This window comes from Physeter macrocephalus, chromosome 10, assembly GCF_002837175.3.
Source record: "Physeter macrocephalus isolate SW-GA chromosome 10, ASM283717v5, whole genome shotgun sequence".
In the NCBI taxonomy this organism is placed as follows: domain Eukaryota; kingdom Metazoa; phylum Chordata; class Mammalia; order Artiodactyla; family Physeteridae; genus Physeter; species Physeter macrocephalus.
The window spans coordinates 51,234,962-51,256,499 of record NC_041223.1 but is presented as its reverse complement, the minus strand read 5'-3'; the positions used below and the strand labels follow the sequence as shown (position 1 = coordinate 51,256,499).

At 40.8% G+C, this 21,538-nt stretch overlaps 1 protein-coding gene across 5 annotated transcripts in view; it reads left to right on the top strand.

The window, feature by feature from the left end:
- FIG4 (FIG4 phosphoinositide 5-phosphatase) overlaps positions 1–21,538 on the top strand; it is a 129,412-nt gene that overhangs the window by 9,681 nt on the left and 98,193 nt on the right. For 4 of the 5 annotated variants that reach the window (XR_008618380.1, XM_007104747.4, XM_028494556.2 and 1 more), the window contains exons 2-3: positions 14,038–14,136; positions 15,625–15,748. The exons of the other annotated variant lie outside the window; for it this stretch is intronic. Coding sequence is in view for 3 of the 4 variants with exons in the window: in XM_007104747.4 (XP_007104809.1) it covers positions 14,038–14,136; positions 15,625–15,748 (223 nt within the window). In the remaining variant the exon portion in view is untranslated. The remainder of the gene's footprint in view (positions 1–14,037; positions 14,137–15,624; positions 15,749–21,538) is intronic. 5 annotated transcript variants of the gene reach the window in all.

Here is a 21,538-nt window from a genome sequence, read left to right as displayed (position 1 = left end):
CTTGTTTTGTGGCCTAGAATGTGGTTTGTCCTGGAGAATGTTCCATGTGCACTTGAAAAGACTGTGTGTTTTGCTAGTTTTGGATGAAAAGTCCTGTGGATATCTATTAATTTCAAATGGTCTAATGTGTCACTTAAGACTACTGTTTCCTTATTGATTTTTTTGTCTGGATGATCTGTCCATTGATGTAAGTGTGGTGTTAAAGTCCCGTACAACTAGTGTATTATTGTCAATTTCTCCTTTTATGTCTGTTAATATTTGCTTTATATATTTAAGTGCTCCTATATTAGGTGAATATATGTTAATGAATGTTATATCCTCCCTTGTGTTGATCCCTTTATCGTTATATAATGCCCCTCTTTGTCTTTTGTTATAGACTCTGTTTCAAAGTCTATTTTGTCTGATATGAGTATTACTACCCCAGCTTTCTTGTTTTCATGTGCATGAAATATTTTTCCAGCTGTTCATTTTCCATCTGTGTGTTTCTTTAGCTCTGAAGTGAGTCTCTTGTGGGCCTCATATGGATGGGTCTTATTTTTTAATCTGATCAGGCACCCTGTGTCTTTTGATTGGAGCATTTAGTCCATTGACTTTTTTTTTTTTTTTTTTCAGGCTTTCTCTAGTTGCGGTGAGTAGGGGCTACTCTTCATTGCAGTGTATGGGCTTCTCATTGAGGTGGCTTCTCTTGTTGTGGAGCACAGGCTCTAGTAGTTGTGGCACACAGGCTAAGTAGTTGTGGCGCGTAGGCTCAGTAGCTGTGGTGTTTGTTTGGGCTTAGTTGCTCCGCGGCATGTGGGATCTTCCCAGACCAGGGCTCGAACCTGGGTCCCCTGCCTTGGCAGGCGGATTCTTAACCGCTGCGCCACCAGGGAAGTCCAGTCCATTGACATTTAAAGTGATCATTGATAGGTCTGTACTCACTGACATTTTGTTACTCGTTTCTGGTTGTTTTTGTAGTTCTTCTCTCTTCTTTTTTCTTTCAGTTACTTCCCTTGTGGTTTGATAGTTTCTTTAGTGGTATGCTGTGTTTCTTTCTTGATCGTTTTTGTGTATATATTGTAGGTTTTTGATTTGTGGTTACCATGTGGTTCATATATGTTGACATATTGACTATACCTACTTGTTTTAAACTGGTGGTCGTTTAAGTTCAAACACATTCTAAAGGTCTATGTCTTTTTACTCTCCTCCCCACATTTTGTGTTTTGATGTCATGTTTTATATCTTCATATTTATCCCTTAACCGTTTGTTGTAGTTATAGTTGATTTCACAATTTTTTTGTCTTTTAATCTTTATAGTAGCTTATTTAAGTGATTGATCCACAGTCTTTTACTATATATTTCTTTCCTATTGTGATTTTTTCCTTTCTTACAGATTCTTACTTGTTGTAGCCTTTTCTTTTCCACTTAGAGAAGACCCTTTAACATTTTTTTAAGGGTAGGTTTAGTATTGATGAACTGTTTTAATTTTTGCTTGCCTAAGAAGTTCTTTATCTCTCCTTCAATTCTGAATGATAATCTTGCTGGGTAGAGTATCCTCAGTTACAGGTTTTTCCTTTTCAGCATTTTAAATATGTAATGTAACTCCCTGTGGCCTGCAAAGTTTATGCAGGAAAATCAGCTGATAATCATATCGGATTTCCTTTCTGTGTGACTCCTTGTTTTTCTCTTGCTACCTTTAGAATTCTCTTTTTTCTTTAACTTTTGCAATTTTAATTGTGATATGTCTTGGTGTGGGTCTCTTTGGCTTCATCTTTTTGGGGACTCTGTGATTCCTGTGCCTGTATATCTGTTTCTTCTTCAAGTTCAAGAAATTTTCAGTCAATTTCATCAAATACATTTTTTAAAAAGATTTATTTATTTTTTTAAAATTTATTTTTGGCTGCATTGGGTCTTAGTTGCAGCATGTGGGATCTTCATTGAGGCATGTAGAATCTTTCATTGTGGCGTGTGGGCTCTTTGCAGCACGTGGACTTCTCTCTAGTTGTGGCATGCGGGTTTTTTCTTCTCTGGTTGTGGCACTCAGGCTCCAGGGTGTGTCAGCTCTGTAGTTGTGGTGTGCAGGTTCCAGAGCACATGGGCTCTGTAGTTTGTGGCACGCAGCCTCTCTAGTTGAGGCGTGCCAGCTCAGTAGTTGTGGTGTGTGGGCTTAGTGCCCCGCCGCATGTGGGATCTTAGTTCCCTGACCAGGGATCAAACCTGTGTCCCCTGAATTGTAAGGTGGATTCTTTACCACTGGACCACCAGGGAAATCTCTCAAATACATTTTTGACCCCTTTCTCTCTTTTCCTCTGGCACCTCTATAATGTGAATATTTGTACACTTGATGTTGTTTCAGAGGTTCCGTAAACTGTTTTCATTTTTAAATTTGCTTTTTTTTTTTAACTTCCTAGATTGTGTGATTTGCATTATACTCTATTCCAGATCACTTATGCGTCCTTCTGCATCATCTAGTCTGCTGTTAATTCCTTTTAGTGTTTTTCAGTTATTGTATTCTTTTGTTCTGACTGGTTCTCTTTTTATATTTTTAGTTCCTTGTTAAAATTCTCAGTTTGTTCATCTATTCTTTTCCCTAGTTCAGTTAGCATTCTTATTACTAATGGTTTGAACTCTTTGTCTGATAAATTACTTATCTGTGTTTCTTTAGTTGTTTTTTGTGTTTTTTTCCTCATTTTTTTATTTGGAAGAAATTCCTCTATCTTCTCATTTCACTTAACTTTCTCTGCCCTGTGAAATTAGGTGAAATAGTTACCTAGCCTGGTATTGAATGGTGTCCTTTTGTGGGAGTGTCCCTATACAGTCTGCATGTACCCAGTGGCTTTGGTGGGAGAGCTAGATCTGTTGTGAGCATGAGTCATGTCTTTCCCCATGGTGTGCTGGTAGCTATCACCTTGGTAAGAGGTGGGCCTGGGGATGGAGGGCTTGGAGCCACAGGCAAGTGTGAACCAGGGCTTCTCTCTGCTCATTGGCCTACACCACCCTATCGGTGGTGGGGTCAGATCCCAAGCTGCTGGAGGGTCAGATCTGAGCTGGTTCTGTTGCCTCTAAGTGTGTGCTCTCCCCCCTCCCAGCTTTGGCACCTTCACCCCAGAGGGGAGCAGTGCTGGAGAAAGAGGGGCCAGAGTGGTGCCTGCTGTAGGCCAGGGTGCACTAGGGCAGTCTCAGCACACCAGTCAGAGTTCCATATTGCTTCCAATCTTTTGCCTCCATGAGCACCAGGAATGGCTGCCCTTGCCCCATTCAGATGTCCTGCTGGTCCAAGCTGGCTCTGTCCCCCACAGTTGCACACTCTCCTCAGTAGCAGCAACCTTTACCCTAGTGTTCCATAGAGCAAGAGAGTCTGGAGCCAGTGCTTAGCTCAGGCCAGCGCACGGTCATGGGAAGCTGGCCAGAATCCTGGTCAGTTTCAATCTGCTTCCTCTGCCTTGTTTCAGGAGTAAGCAAGCATGTGTGTGCTCTTCACAAGTGGAGTCTAGGTTTTTACAGCCCTGCTGTCAGTCCCACTGGTTTTCAAACCAGTTAAGAGGACTTGTCTTCCTGGTGTCTGACCCCAGGGCTGGGGTGCCCAATATGTGGTTCGAACTGCTCACCCCCTGGGGAGGATATCTCCAAGCCCATGTAACCCCCCTCCTCTTCTGTGTCCCCTCCCAGGGGCCCAGGTCCCAAACTGATTGCTTCTCTTCCCTTCCTACTCGACACCATGTGCTCTTTCTTAGAGTCTTGGCTGTATAAGAGTCTTTCTGCCAGTCTCCAGTTTGTTTTCAGTGAGAATTGTTCCACATGTAGATATATTTTTGGTGTGTTCATGGGGAGAGGTGAGCTCTGCATCCTCCTATTCTGCCATCTTCATCTCCTTCCTGTTCGATTTTTTATAAGTTTGCTAGAATTTACTACTGAAAGCATTTGGACTTGGAGTTGCTTTGTTGGGCAAATTTTGATAATGAATCATTTTTTATAGTAGGTTTAGGGCTATGCAGAGTTTCAGTGGGTCTTAAATCACTTCTGATAAGTTGTGTTTTTCAGTAAAATTTTCCATTTCATCTTAGTTGTTGAATTTACTGGCATCAAGTTGTTCATAATATTCCCTTATTAACCTTTTGATCTCTATAGGATTTGTAGTAAAGCTCCTTCTTTCATTCCTGACATTGGTGTTTTGTGTTCTTTATCATTTTTTTGGATCCACCTTGCTAGGCATTTATCAATTTTATTACTCTTTTGAAAGAACCAACTTTTGGTTAATTTTCTCTATTGTTTGTTTTCTGTTTAATCAATTTTTGCTCTTAGGCTTATAGATAAGCCTCTTCCTCTTATAGATTTTGGGTTGATCAGTTTATTTTTTTTTTAGCTTCATAAGGTACAAATTTAGATCATTGACTTAATTTTTTTCTTTTCTAATATAAAGCATTTAAAACTTAAGTAGAAAAATAGTCAAAAGACTATGGGAAAAGTATTAGTATCCTGAACAATAGATAAAGCAGTATATTCTTATATACAAATTTTTTTTTAATAAAACTGAAAAATAAAACACCTGACAAAAATGGACGAGGACCTGAATAGGTGATTTGCCAAAAAACTATGACTATGAAATGATGTTCAACTTGCTAATAATTAAAGCAATAATGTGAAAATAGATTCCCATTTTTCACTTGTCAGAATGGCAAAGATTGGAAAGATTGACCAAAGTCATTGTTGACATGTGTATGAAAGAAATGGGCATTCTTGTTTTGGTAGGTGGGGAGGGTATTAATTGGTTGTGAAGGAGTTAGCGGACACATTGAGGAGCAAAAGAGACAGTGAACAAGATAGGGTGCCTCTGGTACTGAGCCTTCATTTAGAAGGGTAATTCGGTAGAATTGCCCCGAGGTGAGGTTCATGTTGGCATTGTCACCTTGTGTTTACAGGTGGATTTTGAGGACTGTTTGGAGAAGAAAGGGAGATGGGTTGCTAGGTAGCGTGCAGGAGATACAGTTCTGGCCTTGGGAAGGTTCTGCTTCCTCCAAAGCTTTACCTGTTCTCTCTGTCACTCAGCACCTTCATGTTGTCCTTTGGTTCATGTGATCCAGGCCTACAGATAAACTAAGGCCAGATCCAGCCCTGATGCTCATACACCCCAGTGCAACTAGGAGTTGCCCACAGGTGATTTAGCAATCTGAAGTTATCCTGGAAAAAAACTGCAGTTTACCTTAGATGATTTCCAGTTTCTAGCCCTTAATACATGATGCCCTAGGGGTCTTACCATTGCAATAAGTGACCATTTCATAACAAAGAAATGAACACATAGCAGTTAACTTTAAAATTGGTAGGTGAACAGAACTGTGGCAGATTTTTGTGTCTGCATGATTTTTGTGTCTGCATGTGTTTTGTGGAGTGAAGTTTTTAAGGTAATTTTTACTTTTGCTAGCTCAGAATTGTTAGTGTGTATGTATGTATTTTTGTGTTTATTTAATTCCTGCCTCGTTCTAAAAAGATTTAAGGAAGCTTCTCCCTCCTCCCCACCTCATTACACGAAATAGAATAAAATAAGTAAGAACCACTTCATGAGGAATCTAGCTTATTTAATTAGCCCTTGATATTAGTCTTGATTTGGGAATTAGGGTATAGGAGAGGACAGCATAGGATGTGGTTCACTAAGGGACTGTGGAACTGGGAACCAAATGATATAAACTGGAGAGGGAATCATGGTGATGATAGCAGATTTAGAAGATGTAGTTGGAGGTGACAAAGTTTCCACTTGTTTCTAGAGGTGATTTGACACTTGCCCATCAGTAAAGCCCTGAAGCTGTGAAGAGTGAACTTGGCGACATCCCTCTCTGACTATCAGAGGCTCCTTTCCCTTTCTGGGCTGTGTTACCTGTTGTGGGATTGCAGGAATCAGAGAGGTGGCAGGCCTGCAAGATTGTTAAAGATTGTGAGAAGTAACTTCGTGATGATCTTTAAAAATAATACCTTTATTCTGAAAGTTCAAGTGAAGTTTAGTATTAATTGAAGCTGTCAGACAACCTAAAATGTCTCCTCTTTCAAGGAGGCTGATTTTTCTTCCTTCGGCTGAAAAGTGAGTGATTAATTAGCCTGTCATTATCAAAGGAGATGATAATGTTAGTAGATACCGAATTTCCTTTTAAGTGGATTACGTATTGTGTTCCATTTGGAGTTCAGGTATATATTTTAGAAAGACATTCATCTTTAAACCAAGTCACCACTGTTAAAGCTACATATTGAAATTTTAAGCTTTTTCTTGATACTTAACTTTCAGAAGAGAGCCAGCTCAGATCATCTTCTATCTTAATAGGCATTTTAAGGTAGCTTTTTTTGGTATCCTAATTTTCCACCCCAGTTCTTGCCAAACTGCCACCCCCCAACAAATCTAATACACAGATGATCTCCCCTGCGGAGTCGATTCATCTCATTTGCGTCTGTGCATGCATTCAGGCGTCTAGCTGATGTGTGCCTGATTTATGGAAGTCTTGTACACTCCAATCACTGCTCCCTTTTCCTTCCCGGTTGATTTTGGGCATTTTGTTTACCTCCTTTTTCACCTTCACCATTTGAATTTCAGACTGCCAGTACTTGAGATGACCTTTCCTTCTTCCTACAATCTCTAGTTATTGCTAAGAACTTACAATGAATTTAACGCCAACTTTCCAGATATGTAAGTCTCTTCTCAGCACATTCACACATGTTAGGTATTCTTACTGGCTTCATCTTCTTGAAGCAGTGGCTCAAATCTGGACTGGTTGCTCCCAAGGCCTTCAGCACAGCCGCCATCCTGGATCTCCCTTGACCATCATTCAACAACCTCTCTTGTGATGATCTCCTGAGTTTCCCAGAGTCTGTATTTTTTTCTTTCTTGATTTATGCCTTCATTTTGGTGGAGCACCTCCTTCTGTTGCTTCATGAGAAAGTGAAACTGTGTGACTCAGATTGGGACTTGAACCCACAGGCCGGGACTCGAATCCAGCCAAAACCCAGGTTGGGACTTGAACCCACAGTCTTTTAACTGAGATCACACCCTGGTCTCAGGACTTAATGAAGCTCAGGTTCTTGATGTCTCATCGCAGAAAGAATTCAGGGGGAGACAAATTGGTAAGAAGTGGATTTATTTAGAGAGAAACACACTCCACAGACAGAGTGTGGGCCATCTCAGAAGGCAAGAGAGGCACCAGGGTACAGGGTTGTCAGTTTAGGGTGGGTAATTTCATAGGCTAATGAGTAGGAGGGGTGTTCCAGCTATTTTGGGGAAGGGGTGGGGATTTCCAAGAATTGGGACACCACCCACTTTTTTTTTTTTTTTTTTTTTTGCAGTATGCGGGCCTCTCACTGTTGTGGCCTCACCCGTTGCGGAGCACAGGCTCCAGATGCGCAGGTTCAGTGGCCATGGCTCACGGGCCTAGCCGCTCCGCAGCATGTGGGATCTTCCCAGACCAGGGCACGAACCCGTGTCCCCTGCATCGGCAGGTGGACTCTCAACCACTGCGCCACCAGGGAAGCCCACACCACCCACTTTTTGACCTTTATGGTCGGTCTTGGAACTGTCATGGTGCTTGTGGGTGTCATTTAGCTTGCTGATGTGTTATAATGCACCTATACTGAGGCTCAAGTCTGGTGGAAGTTGACTCATCTGCCATCCTGGACCTATTTGGTTCTAATCAGTTTATGTCATGTCCTCGAGCTGTGTCATTCTTTTAAAGGTTGTGCCCTACCCCCTTCCCTCCTGTTTCAAAAGGGTTCATGGACAGGAAGTTTTTTGAGCCCATACATATCTGAAAATGTCCTTATCCTACCCTCAGGTTTGATTGATAGGTTTAATGTTGAATTAAAGATTGAAATTAATTTTCCCTTAAAAATTTGAAGGCATTATGTCCCTGTCTTCCACCTTCACTGTTGCTGTGGAGACTTTCTAGTGTTCATTCATTCATTCATTTATTTATGGCTGCGTTGGGTCTTTGTTGCTGTGTGTGGGCTTCCTCTAGTTGCGGCGAGCGGGGCTACTCTTCGTTGCAGTGCACAGGCTTATTGCGGTGGCTTCTCTTGCTGCAGAGCATGGGCTCTAGGCATGCGGACTTCAGTAGTGTGGCATGTGGGCTCAGCAGTTGTGCCTCGCAGGCTCAGTAGTTGTGGCGCACAGGCTTATTTGCTCCACGGCATGTGGGATCTTCCTGGACCAGGGCTCGAACCCATGTCTCCTGCATTGGCAGGCAGATTCTTAACCACTGAGCCACCAGGGACGTCCCAGTGTTGCACTATTCTTGATCTTTAGTTTGAAGCCTTTTTTTTCCTCTTTATAAGCTGTGCTAGCTCCTTTTTAGCTTCAGTTTTCTGAAATTTTACACTCCTACCTCCAGAGATAAAAGATGCCACAAATTTCCGTGCCTTTGGAGATTCTGTAGTATAAATTAGATTGCTTCTTGACTTCCCACTGCTTTCTTGGGCATGCTTTTCAGTTTCAAATGATTTTTTTTTGCTGCTACTTCATTCTTTCTCTTGCCCTTGGGGCTTATGTCTAAAAAAAATGACCAAATAAACTTTATTATGGGGGCTTCCCTGGTGGCGCAGTGGTTGAGAGTCCGCCTGCCGATGCAGGGGTCACGAGTTCGTGCCCCGGTCCGGGAAGATTCCACATGCCGTGGAGCAGCTGGGCCCGTGAGCCACGGCCACTAAGCCTGTGTGTCCGGAGCCTGTGCTCCGTAACCGGAGAGGCCACAACAGTGAGAGGCCCGCGTACCACAAAAACAAACAAACAAAAAAAACACTTTATTATGATATTTGTAAGGCTTCTGGGAGGAACAGAGGTGTTCACTCCTCTGTCTTTATCCACAAGTCTACCCATGTGCTCCCCACCCAGCTCTGCTGTGGATTTTGCCCCCACTTCACGGAGACTGCCCTTTGCCCCTGGAACAGCCACTCACAAGCTCCTATTGTCAGACCCCCTGGACACTTCTCTGTCCTCATCGTTCTTGAACTCTCAGCAGCATTTGATGTGACAGTGACCGCTCCCTTCTTTTCCAAATCAACTCCTCCCTTTGCTTTGATGACTCCAGCTGCCCTTCCTCCCAGTCTTCCCAGCAGCTTCCTTCTCCATATTCAGCCTCTAAATAATTTTATTTAGATTGCCTCAGGCTAGGAGTTTTTTTGTTTGTTTTTTGTGGGTTTTTTTTTTTTTTGGCTGTCTCTATCTTTACTCTCCCAAGGAGGTTAATCTAGTCCCATGACTTCACTTTAAATGCCGTTTATGTGCTGATGACACCCTCTGAGATCTCTCCTCTGAGCTCCAGACTCAGTTCCCACTTGATCCCTTTGGGAATGTTGTAAACAGAAATCTTGTTTTTCCTTCAAACCTGCTTCTTCTCCAGTCAAGCCTACATCCGTAAATGGCACCACCATGTAGCTAGTTGCTCATCAAGCAAAAGTAATTGATTACTCCTTCTTTTCCAGTTTAATCCATTAGCAAGTTCTATGCCCAGAATCTATCTTCAATTTCTCTTTGCCCTTAGGTGTCTAGCCCAGTGCCTGGCGCATATGAGACATTCACTGGTAAATGGCCAAGTGAATGATGTCAATAGGGAACCAGGAAAATTGGTGTTAAAAATGTGAACTTTTAAAAATGTTCTGAAAGACAGTCTTTGAAAGTAAAGGCAGAAGGACTGTTCTAGTTTAAAAGATTTGCCTCTCACTGTCGTGGCCTCACCCGCCGCGAAGCACAGGCTCCGGATGCACAGGCCCAGCGGCCATGGCTCACAGGCCCAGCCGCTCCGCGGCATGTGAGATCCACAGGCTCCGGATGCACAGGCCCAGCGCCCATGGCCCACAGGCCCAGCCGCTCCGCGGCATGTGAGATCCTCCCGGACCTGAGCACGAACCCGTGTCCCCTGCATCGGCAGGCGGACTCTCAACCACTGCGCCACCGGGGAAGCCCCTAAAAGACATTTTTAAAAAAAGACCTGGGACTTCCCTGGTGGCACAGTGGTTAAGAATCCGCCTGCCGATACAGGGGACACAGGTTCCAGCCCTAGTCTGGGAAGATCCCACATGCCGCGGAGCAACTAAGCCCGTGTGCCACAGCTACTGAGCCTGCACTCTAGAGCCTGTGAGCCACAACTACTGAGCCTGTGAGCCACAACTACTGAACCTGCGAGCCACAACTACTGAAGCCCGTGTGCCTAGAGCCTGTGCTCCACAACAAGAGAAGCCACCGCAATGAGAAGCCCACGCACCGCAATGAAGAGTAGACCCCGCTTACCGCAACTAGAGAAAGCCCGCGTGCAGCAACAAAGACCCAACGCAGCCAAAACTAAAATAAATAAATAAATAAAAAAGACCTGGTAACCAGATGCAATGCAGGATCCTTGATTGAATTCCGTTTTGTTTTTTAAGTCAGCTAGTTGGGGAAATTTGGTGGATCGTATATAGGTAATATTGTATCAATGGTATTATGATTATGTGGGAGTGTGTCCTTGTTTTTAGGAAATACAAGTTGAGGTTTTTAGGGATGGTGTATTACGATACCTACCTGCAACTGGTTTTTCACATGGTTCAGGAAGGAAAAAAGCTTATCTCAAGAAGGAAGGAGGGAGAAAACAAATGTAGCAAAACATTAACAATTGGTGAATCTAGGTGAGTGGTATACGGGTTTTCATTGTACTATTCTGTTCATTTTACTGTAGGTTTGAAAATCTTCAAAATAAAAAATTAGAAAAAGTCAACAGTGGAGAAGAATTTAAGGAAAAGATATTTCAGGGCAATTTTTAAGCCCCGAAATGCTGAAATTCATTTTGAAGCATAATATTAAATATAATAAAGCCTAAGTATATACATAATTATAGAGCTGATTTATTTAACAAGATGGAAATAAAACCAAGTAGAAATAAGGCCTTTCTGGAAATGTTACTTCTTAAAAATTTGGTGTGAAGGTCGATGGCGAACCGCCCACCAGAGGGCAGTGCAGGAGAGTGATTCTGTGCATAGCTGAGCGCTCTGGTTTTCTTTCTCACTCAACTGGATCCACAAGAGGTCGCTCCTCTCGGCACAAGACATTTTCAAGATTCTTAGACCACTTTAATAGAGAATGTGGTGCGTTTAATGTTGTCCCAGAGGTCCCTTGTCAAGATGCTATATATAAGCTCAACTTCTGACCACCCCTTTGAGTTACTCATTGCTGAGTTCTCCCACATGTAGGCACGATGCATGTGTTAATAAACTGTTTTTTTCTCCTTAAAAAAAAAAGAGAATGTGTATAATTGCACTGCTTTCCGTTTCTTTCTCCCCACTCTGATCTGCTTCTGAATTCTTTGGATTTTTGCCTTGGCCCCTCTGCTTCGTGGAGTAGACTTCATGCAAGGGTCTGGATAAGAGGGGTGTAGATCTGCCCTCCTGTGTGTGCTCCAAAGGCCAGTAGTGCATTTGCCCACTCGCATCCCAGGAATTATATCTTTTTATTACAAACTGCCAAATCACAGTCCTACTACAGTTTATCTTTAGATTCCCTAGGATCTATTGAAATTCTAGGAATTTCACTCAGGGGTTTTACCTCTCTTAAAGCTGTGATGTGCCTCCTTTTACTGAGTGGTTGACTTAAAAGGGCTATCTTTCTGTGTAGGTAACCAAACAAGATGGGTTAGTATAACTGTTGTAGAAAGTTACCCAGCAGATTAAATGATTAATCCGTGGTGAGTGGTTGTTCTTTCACTTAACGTTTACCCAGTGCCTGTGGAACCAGATTGTGCTACTAGACTAGAATTAAAAACCACAGGGGTTAGGGGGTTAGCCCCAGACTCCTGAGCTGTTTATATTTAGGTGAAGGGGGCAGACCTGCCCCAAACAAATTTGGACCAGGTGCTCAGAGGAAGTGCTAAATTCAGATATAAGCAAAAGTTCTTTGGCGGGGGCAGGCGGGAGGGGGTGGGTGTCACGTGCCCTATCTTGGCTCAGTACATCAGGTCCTGTCTAGAGGTCCTTCAGGGCCAAACTCAGCATCAGGACAATACCAGCCTCTCCAGCTAGCTTGCTCTGACCCTCCCCAAATGAGTGAAGTGCCCTTCCTGTGTTGTCATCACGTCCAGTTCAGACGTCTATTACAGCACGCTATTCATGGTTGTTAATTTGCATGCTCATCTCTCCTGAGGACAAAGACTGATTACTAATCGATTTGTGCATTTTCCCACTCTGGTTCCATTCTGGTCTTGCATATGCTTTTTTCCCTCTGGGGTATCTCTTTTTTCCTCTTTTTTGGGGATCTTTTTCTCAAATACAATGGCATAGACTCGCTGACATCTTAAAAAGTAAAGCAAAGAAAAGGAAGTAACACTCATCGAGTGCCTTCTTTGTGTTGAACACTATTCACTGTGTTAGGTGTTTTATGAGCATCTTCTCCTTTAATCTTGTTCCTCTAACAAACTCGCCAAGCTTCTTCCCCTTTCAGGTCTTTGCACTTGCTATTTCCTTTCCTGAGAACTGTTTTTCCTCAAGTCCTCAAGAAGGTGGCTCCCTTTTCTGCTAACAAACATGTATAGTTTACAAACCATTCTTCTGAGGTTGATTTTATTAGGCTGGTGACCCTGCTCTCCTCTCAGGGGTGGGTAGGGTCTCAGGGAGGAATTCGCTGAGGTCAGCCCGAGAACGTTGGACTTACTCCCTCGCGCTGTGTCCTTGCCCTTCTAGCTGCTTCCCCAGTGCATCCTGGTTACTGGATGTCTCGAATTAGTTTACTAATTTTTATTATAATTGCTTTATTTCTACCTCATGATAATTGGTACCATCATCCAGACTCTACCTCTCCCTAGGAGATGAGGGATTCAGTATTTTGGTTTGCTTTCCCCTTAAGTCTGGGCTGTGCCATCATCTTTTAACATAGAGTTTTGTTCTTTATAATCTGGAAGTCTAGGTCAGATCTTTATAAACAGATATATACTTAATAATTTAAAAATCCATCTATTTCTACAGATTTAGCATTAAAACAGTATAACCAAGTGCTTATATTCTGTTATACGTATCTTCTGTTATAAATTCTTACTTTAAAAAATCTTCCCCATCCTTTGAGGCTCAATTCAAGTCTTAACTCTTCTGACGTTTTCTGCATCTGTAGTACCCAACATTAATCTTTCCTGCTCTGAGATCCTGTGGTCTGCATACTTCAGTTTGGCCATTAATCTAGAGAATCTTATTTGTTATTTAATTGCTTTGTGTATCTGTATCTTATGTGACCTATGAGATGGTTAGATGCCAGTTGATGGTGGCAATGTGTTCTCAGTTTTTGCAGTGTTGAAAAAGTGTCACTTCAAAGGACTTCCTTGAAGCAAAATATCTTTAAATAATTTATTTTTCCTAATGGAGTTTTACTTATTTTCTTAAACACAATTCAAAACTTATTCATCTGGTTTAGGTTTTCTTAAAAGCATTTTCTTTGAATGTAGGATGATTATTTTTCTGTATTTTTACACACACTCCAAGGAAGTGTGTCAGAAAAGAAAGAATATTAATTATTTCCTATAGCTTATCTATAAAAAGCCATTTGGGAAAGTACACTCATTTAAATCTTTTATAGGACTTAGGGGTGGATTTTTCTAGTTGTTATATTAAAGTCATTTTTAGTCTTCTACAGAAAATTTGTAAAGATTTATTTGATTAAAATATCAATATTTGATATTGATTTATATCAATTAGCTATAATTGTCTAAGCATTCCTAATTATATGTTGAGCTTTCGAATTCTTACCAGAGCTGCTGCTTCCTGGTAAAGTTTAAACATCAGTCTCCAATCAGTTAGGTTAATCTCTGTATAATATAATTAAATTCATCTGACCTGGTTACTGGGTACATTTTAAATATCAGACTGATGCTTATCATGACACCACTACGAATATTTCAATTTTAGAGTTGACCTTTTAGAATCAGCCTTTCTTTAATCTTCCAGTTATACTTAACAGAAATATTTCTTTTGAAAAGTAACCTGACTTTACTGTATTTAATTTAAAAAACTGAAGTGACTATAAAATGTGTATAAGGCAAACTGCCTTAAAAAACTAATGACATTTCTTTTTATTTATAGAGATACTTTCTAGTTGGGAGCAATCATGCAGAAACAAAATATCGTGTTTTGAAAATTGATAGAACAGAACCAAAAGATTTGGTAATAATTGATGATAGGGTAAGTATCTTGAAAACCTGAATACAAACAGAAACTTTTGTACTTGTTGTTTACAGGATATGAAATATCCTTACAGCTTCTAGTGATATATACTTTTTTTAATCATACATCTAAAAATTACAGTTTTTCATGGTTGGCTAGAATTTAAATCTCTTATCTGGTTTCTAGAAATAACTGATGTCGGGAAGTATGCCAGAGTTACACTTTGTCCCTCATTTTGATTTGTTTTACAAAGCAAACTCTTTGGATAAGAGAATATATTTTCTTAAAGGGGTGCCATTTTAAGGATTCAATATAACTCTTAATATTTCATCCACCAAAGAGATTATTTATTACTCTGCTTTAACATGAAGCTACCTGAAGTCACAAAGCACTGGTAGGGTCTCTTCTGATCACTTGCTGGAAAAATGTTAAGCTTTTCTTATCCAGATATTATATTATCCAGAGTTGGAAATACAGACTTAATTCAGGTGGCACAAAAATATGAGGCCTTTAGTCAAAAGAGAAATACCATAAGGTGGAATTGAACAGTTAATTTTAACTCTCAAATGAGAGCACCTAACTAACCCTTTGTATTGAGGTTCCTGTCTGTGAATATTTCTGAATCCATGTAGATTCCTGGTTTTTCAAATATGTTAGTAGCTACAGTTTGGAAGCCATTTTACATAAGCTCTTTGCAAAGCTATTTTCTATGTTAAAATAATTTTAGATAAATTGTACTTTGTGACTTCCTGTACTCCTGGGCGTCGTGGTTCCTATCCCATCCCCAACACACGCACCATCTGGGAGTTTTTATTAATATAATGTAATGATTCTTGGCTTTCTTTGTGGGTAGGAGTGGTTGATCAGGGATCTCTTTGAGAATCTAAGGACAGCTATGGGCCTTCTCATAAAAATACACATATGCACGTTTAACCAAAACTTTGCATACAATTTTAAGAGGTTTATAGATTTCTTGAAATTGTCTGTGGATACCTTAAATCTCTGAATCTCTGTCCAGAAGATAAGGTTTTGATACACCTTTTTAGTACAGCAGCCTGGGATCCAGGAACTACCCTTAACTGCTAACGTTAAAGAATTTGTTGGCTTTAATAAAAAGAAACGAATTTGAGTTATTTGTAGTGAGGTGGATAGACCTAGAGACTGTCATACAGAGTGAAGTCAGTCAGAAAGAGGAAAACAAATACCGTATGCTAACACATATATATATGGAATCTAAAAAAAAAAAACGGTTCTGAAGAACCTAGGGGCAGGACAGGAATAAAAACGCAGAAGTAGAGAATGGACTTGAGGACACAAAGATGTTTAAAAAAAAAAAAGGAATTTGTTGGCTTTTTTAAATTGTAGCTTAGTCCTGCACTATTATATATACTTCTCTGAAATAGCTAATGATGTAAAGTTGTAGGCAACTTCTAATTTTCAGGGGTAAATAAATAATGAACCTAAAAAGCGAGTACAACCTTACAGATTAAATTTGCTTATTTCTAGCATGTATATACTCAGCAAGAAGTGCGAGAACTTCTTGGCCGCTTGGATCTAGGAAATAGGACAAAGATGGGACAGAAAGGATCATCTGGGTTATTTCGAGCTGTTTCAGCTTTTGGTGTTGTAGGTAAGAAACATGCATCCCTCTTACTACCTCTTTTTTTTTTTTTTTTTTTTTTTTTTTTCCCCTACATAGACTCCTTGAAGATAGTTTGCAAGGCTTATTTTTATATAGGTTTATAAATATGACCCATCCTCTGTGGCTTTGGTTATTTAAAACTGAATTATCTATCAGCCAAGTATCAAACAGCCTTTATATAACATCTGCTATGTGCTTAGGACTGTGTTCAGTTTTGTGTAGGATAGGAACAAATGTAGCGATGGTTTGGACCTTTAAGGAGTCTGTCTTGTAAAGGAATGAAAAAGTAAACATTGGCTTGGACTGTAAACATCAGCTGGGAAAACAGATACAGGTAAAACCAGCATTTAAATTAAGAGGAATTTCTCCTAAGGACATGCTACAGTGTAAAGTGTCGTAACCCCTTTCTCTGAATGACAACTGCTTTCTTACTCACTGAGAAACTTTGTTCTCTAAAATCACAGACTATCAGAAACTTTGCTCTTTAAAATTGTGTCAGTAAGAGAAAACATGCCCCTCTTGCCTGGATGAGCTAAGTCATTTTGACACAGAGAAGCAGCCTCGATTGACAACTCATGCAGAGTTTCAGATAAGGGGTTTCTGGACACAGCAGTCTACAGCTCTGCTAACTTTATTGCTTTCAAAGAAATGAGACCACGAGTCTGCTTCACAATCTAGACTTGATGTTTATCTCTTTACATACAGTCTTGCTTTGGTTTGAGTCACTTTGTTTAAATTTTACCTAATCGTGTCCCCAGATCCTATAATAACACCTTTATTTATTCATGAACAAATATAGAAATGGCCTTGGCCTTTAAGTAGTCTGTGGTCTGGCTTGTGGGGCATTTGTGAGATGCCCCACAGTTCTTCTGGTGTGTTGTCCTTAGTGGGTCAGTAAACCTGTCTTTGCTCTACCATGGGTTTGTCCCGGGGAGTCTTAAGATGATTGGACTAGGATGGGGGACAAAACCCAGTGCATATGAAAACAACTCCAGGATTGGAATTAAGAGCCCAGCTGTGTAGTCAAAGGTAAATGGTATTGGAGATTACATAAGAGGTAGACTTCTTGGACCTGGAATGACAAAGAAAGATTTCCTGAAGATGATGAGACTCAGGCTGGACCCTGGAGGAGAAGCAAGATTTGGATGGATGTGGGGAACGGGGGAGAGAGCTCCAGTAGGGGCAACAGCAGAGGTGCGGGCATGAAGATGCCCATGGGTCCTGGGATGCCGGCAAGTAGTTGGGTGAGGCCAGGTCACTGGGACCTTGGAAGCCAAGCAGAGGGCAGTTGTATCTCAGCTTCCCTGTTGGCAGAGCCTTATCTTGAGTCTTTTTTTTTAACACTTACAACATTATCTCTCTGCTTCTTAAACCTACTGGACTGTATGCAATATTGACTGAGTGATTAGTGTCTATAGATGTTAACAAAATTAATATGGTCTGAACTATGCTATATAGTTTCATATTCTCTTATGTTCATTTTTCTGATTAGTACTTTCTATTTGGTGACCCTATATTTGTTGAGACTTTGATTATGCATGTTGCGCCATATTTGAAGTTCATTTTTCTTGGTGTGCTCTCATAGCCCTTCATGTGTAATCCATTTAGGTGCATTTTGTGCCTTAGGCGGCTGCCAGGGAAAGTTGAGAGTGGTAGGTGTGATTGGTTTCCTCTCCATAGGACTGGCCCCTTCTCTGTACCTTCTGCTCAGTCTTGACAAATCCCCTGAGGTTTCATGTTTAATGGGTACGTGTTTGTGGGCGTGTGCATGTCGTTGTATGTCATGTGAGTTCATGTGTTTAAATTCCATACATTCCGTATATGTTAAATTCCACGTTAAGTGTTACTTACATGTTAAAGAAAAAAATTTGTAAGTAAAATGTGTCTCAAATACAGTAGACTTAATTAGTTACTTAATAGGTTAAATTCATTCCTTTAAATGCTGATACTTTATTACAGCTTTTTAAAATGGAAATTTCCTAAAGTGTATGTAATATTGAATGCCTCATTAGCCAGGGTTAATTATTCAAAATTGAACCTTCCTTGATGATTAAGTATAACGAATTGAAGATCAGTTATTGAACTGTGTTTAAAAATAGCTGCCCTTGGGTGTTCTGGAGTTGTAGTGGGCAGTTTACCTTTACATAAGTGGCCTCTTAGCTGCTGTACTGTGTTGTTGTAATGGTACTTTCATCATTCTTCATTGTTCTGGACATATTTGCTTTTAGCAGTATTCCTTGCCTCATTTTATTTTATTTTGAATTTTATTTTATTTATTTTTATACAGCAGGTTCTTATTAGTTATCTATTTTATACATATTAGTGTACATATGTCAATCCCAATCTCCCAATTCATCCTTGCCTCATTTTAAATCTGTTGATAACTAAGCTTGTAAAACCAAAGCTTTATTTTAATCAATTGATGACCAAGTTTATAACCAGATACTCATTTTATACAGAAGTATTAGTTAATAAAGTTTGGGTAAGGGCTGAAGGTGTCTCCATGTTTCTCTTAGGTGGCATTCTTAGGTATTGTGGTAGCAATTTCTCTTGCAATTTGAGGCCTCTTTGAGACTGTACTTGGATGGTGAAGTCACTAAAAAGACTAACCTACCAGTAAAGTGACACAGTAATGTACTAAGTAAGCATTTGTTATTTTCAGGGCAATGCACTTTATGTATTCTAGTTCAACCATGTAAATAAAGCTTAGAATCTTTAAGAGTAAATAGGAAGTAAATAAAAGGCTATGATTTGTCTAGTACTGCCTTAGAAATAATGAGGGCTACTGAAATAGCAACTGCCTTAGAAATAATGAGGGCTACTGAAATAGCAAAACACAAAATGCTTATGTTTGAAAAATGTATAGTCTGGTTGTCAAAATAATACATGTGTGAAAGGACTAGAGTGGTTGTCTTCTGTGACTGAAATATTTTCTCTCAACTTTTTCAGCATGCCTAATTTGTGAATAGTACTTTGGCTAGGATGTTTTGGACTGCTATCGTGGTTAATTTAATTCATAATCTATAAGAATCTAGAGCAGTGCTTCTCAACTATCTGTAGTAAAGGACCAATTTTTTTCCAGAAATGTGTCACAGACCAACACAGGATCCCACTGTGCATAGCTTGTCTTCAGCTTGGGCCACATGTGACTCATCACATAAGTTCAGTAATACCCAAACTAGTCTTGCCTGTTCAAGGCAAGTTCGTTGATCATGAACTCAGATGTTTCTAAACCCTTACTTTCAATTCGTTTACTTGTCTTTTCGTGGGCTGGTACCGAAAGCTCAGGGACCATTACTGGTCCCCAGACATGGATCGATCCTGTCCTGTAGCTACCTTGCCCATTTCTGACCTGCTCCATTGTTATTTGGCAGCCAGCAGGAGGCTTGGGAGGCCACTGGATGGGATCATGAGCATCCCTCATGTAGTTGTTTTATCTGGTCCTGGGGCACTCGGATGGAGTCGGTGGCTGGTGGCCTGTAGTCCTTACTACTCTCAGCTCTGTGACCATCCAGCCCCTTTGGATATATGTCCTTTTTCTGCCTGTGTCACCTGTCAGAAGATACTCTTGTAAGCTGCTAGTACAATGTGTCATTATAGCAGACTAAGTGATGGACTCAGTTGTTCTTTAAAGCAACACCCTTAGAAATAGGTTGCACATCCAAGATACAGGGAAAACAACAATAAAGTGTGAGCCTCAGACTAGTAAGGGAACAGTAGATTTGGTGTTAGAGAGTCACTTTGGTCCCTTGTGGGTTTTTTTTTGGTTTTGTTGTTGTTGTTGTTTTGTGGTACACGGGCCTCTCACTGTTGTGGCCTCTCCCATTGCGGAGCACAGGCTCCGGATGCGCAGGCTCAGCGGCCATGGCTCATGGGCCCAGCCGCTCCGCGGCATGTGGGATCTTCCCGGACCGGGGTACGAACCCGTGTCCCCTGCATGGGGAGGCGGATTCTCAACCACTGCGCCACCAGGGAAGCCCCCCTTGTGGTTTTTGATACTTCTCTGCCAGAGTGCTGTTCTCCCTGAAGGCTTTTAAGATAGTGACTAGCTGACACGGTGACCTCCCAGCAGGATACTGCCCTCTTCCCTGTTGGTGGGCTTGTGGGTCCTCTCCACACCACTCCATCCTCTCACACTGTCCTTTTTTATTTACTTTGCTTGGTGTCCAACTCAAACGACACAGCCTTCTCTACTCGGAGAGAGAGATATCACTTTTGTATGACGACTGTCATCTAGGCATCTGGGAAATACTCAGGGAAATTGGTCTGGGATCCGAAGTACATAGGATGAAGATGAAAAAACTTGTTCTGGTTTTCAGTATGTTAAAACGATGAATAGGCTGACTCTTGACAGAGGTCTATGCCAAGCTAAAGCCTTTTAATTGTTGGTTATATTTGATAGGAACCTTTTAAAAAGGAGTGACGTTTCCAGCTGGTAGTAAAAAGGAAAAAGAAAATAATCTCATAATATGCTGAAAGCATTTTATGCTGGTAGAAAATATTCTTTTGTGCAGTATATTTACTTTATCAAAATTATGAAGGGACATGTAGGATGAAATAAATAGAGCTGAAAACATAAAATTAAAATTCAGTTGAAGGTTGGCAGAAATTATTATAGAGAGGTTTTTTTTTCTATAAAAAGTAAATATATAGCAAGAACAAAGGGGAAACTCATTCATCTTGGGAATATTTATTACTTAAAGCCAATTAGATTCTCTTTTTGGGGTGTTTTTATGCTGCTCCCAAGACCCTTAATTTTGTAGGTTTTAGCCTTCTCAAAGGATAACTGCTTCCTAACTTGCTTTTAATGAGATTGACATTAGCTTTTTCTCCTATCTTAAATCCTTTAGCTTTAGTCAGGGAATTTTTAGCTAGTCTCCAAGGCGAGGTGGGGAGGAGCATAAACGAACATTTTTTTTAAATGTGCTTTGTGGATCTCTGAAATATAAGTATTTTTCATGGTTTTAATAGAAGTAGCCAGGTTCATAAAATCCCTGAGGTGTCTTTTATGTTAATATGTTCAATTACTAATTTTCTTTTTTGTCAGTTAAGAATAATAAGACACAGACAATGGGTATTTGCCAATTCTAGAGCAACCATTTATAGCACCAAGATCCTAGCTCAGGCTTTATAGAGTATAACACTCAGAGAGAGAGAGAAAGAGAGAGCGAGTGAGTACACCTACACATGCACATAAGAAAGTTAGTTTTGAAAAATGGTTACGCTATATATAAGATCCTTGGTTGAGTTTTTTTCTTTCAGTGCTTTGAATATGTTATCCCACAGCCTTCTGGCCTCTGCTGTTTCTGATGGGCAGTCAGCTGTAAGTGACCGTATCTGACTCACCCTGTCAGTGAGTGGGGGTGATGGGATCCAGTATTTGTGCTGGAGTAAAGCCTCCACTCTACAAGTAGGACTGGGTAGAAGAAAGGAGCCCCCAGTTTCAGATGTGTTTGCCTGGAATAGAGCGTCTGCAGCACAGAGCTGGAAGGAATGGGAAATGCTGGTGCCCTGCACCTCCTGAGCAAAAACCAAGGCTCTAGACTGAGAGCTGGGGAGGGAGGAAGGGGTACTGTCTTTTTTGGCGACACCTGCTGGGAGTAGGTATTCTGTCCCACTGAATTGGGAGAAGGGTGTAGAAGGGAAACAAATTATGGTTCGTATGTCACAGACTTGCTGTTCTTTCCAAGGTCTAGTAGATTTTCTTGAATAAATATTTCTCCATGGGCTTCCCTGGTGGCGCAGTGGTTGCGCGTCCGCCTGCCGATGCAGGGGAAC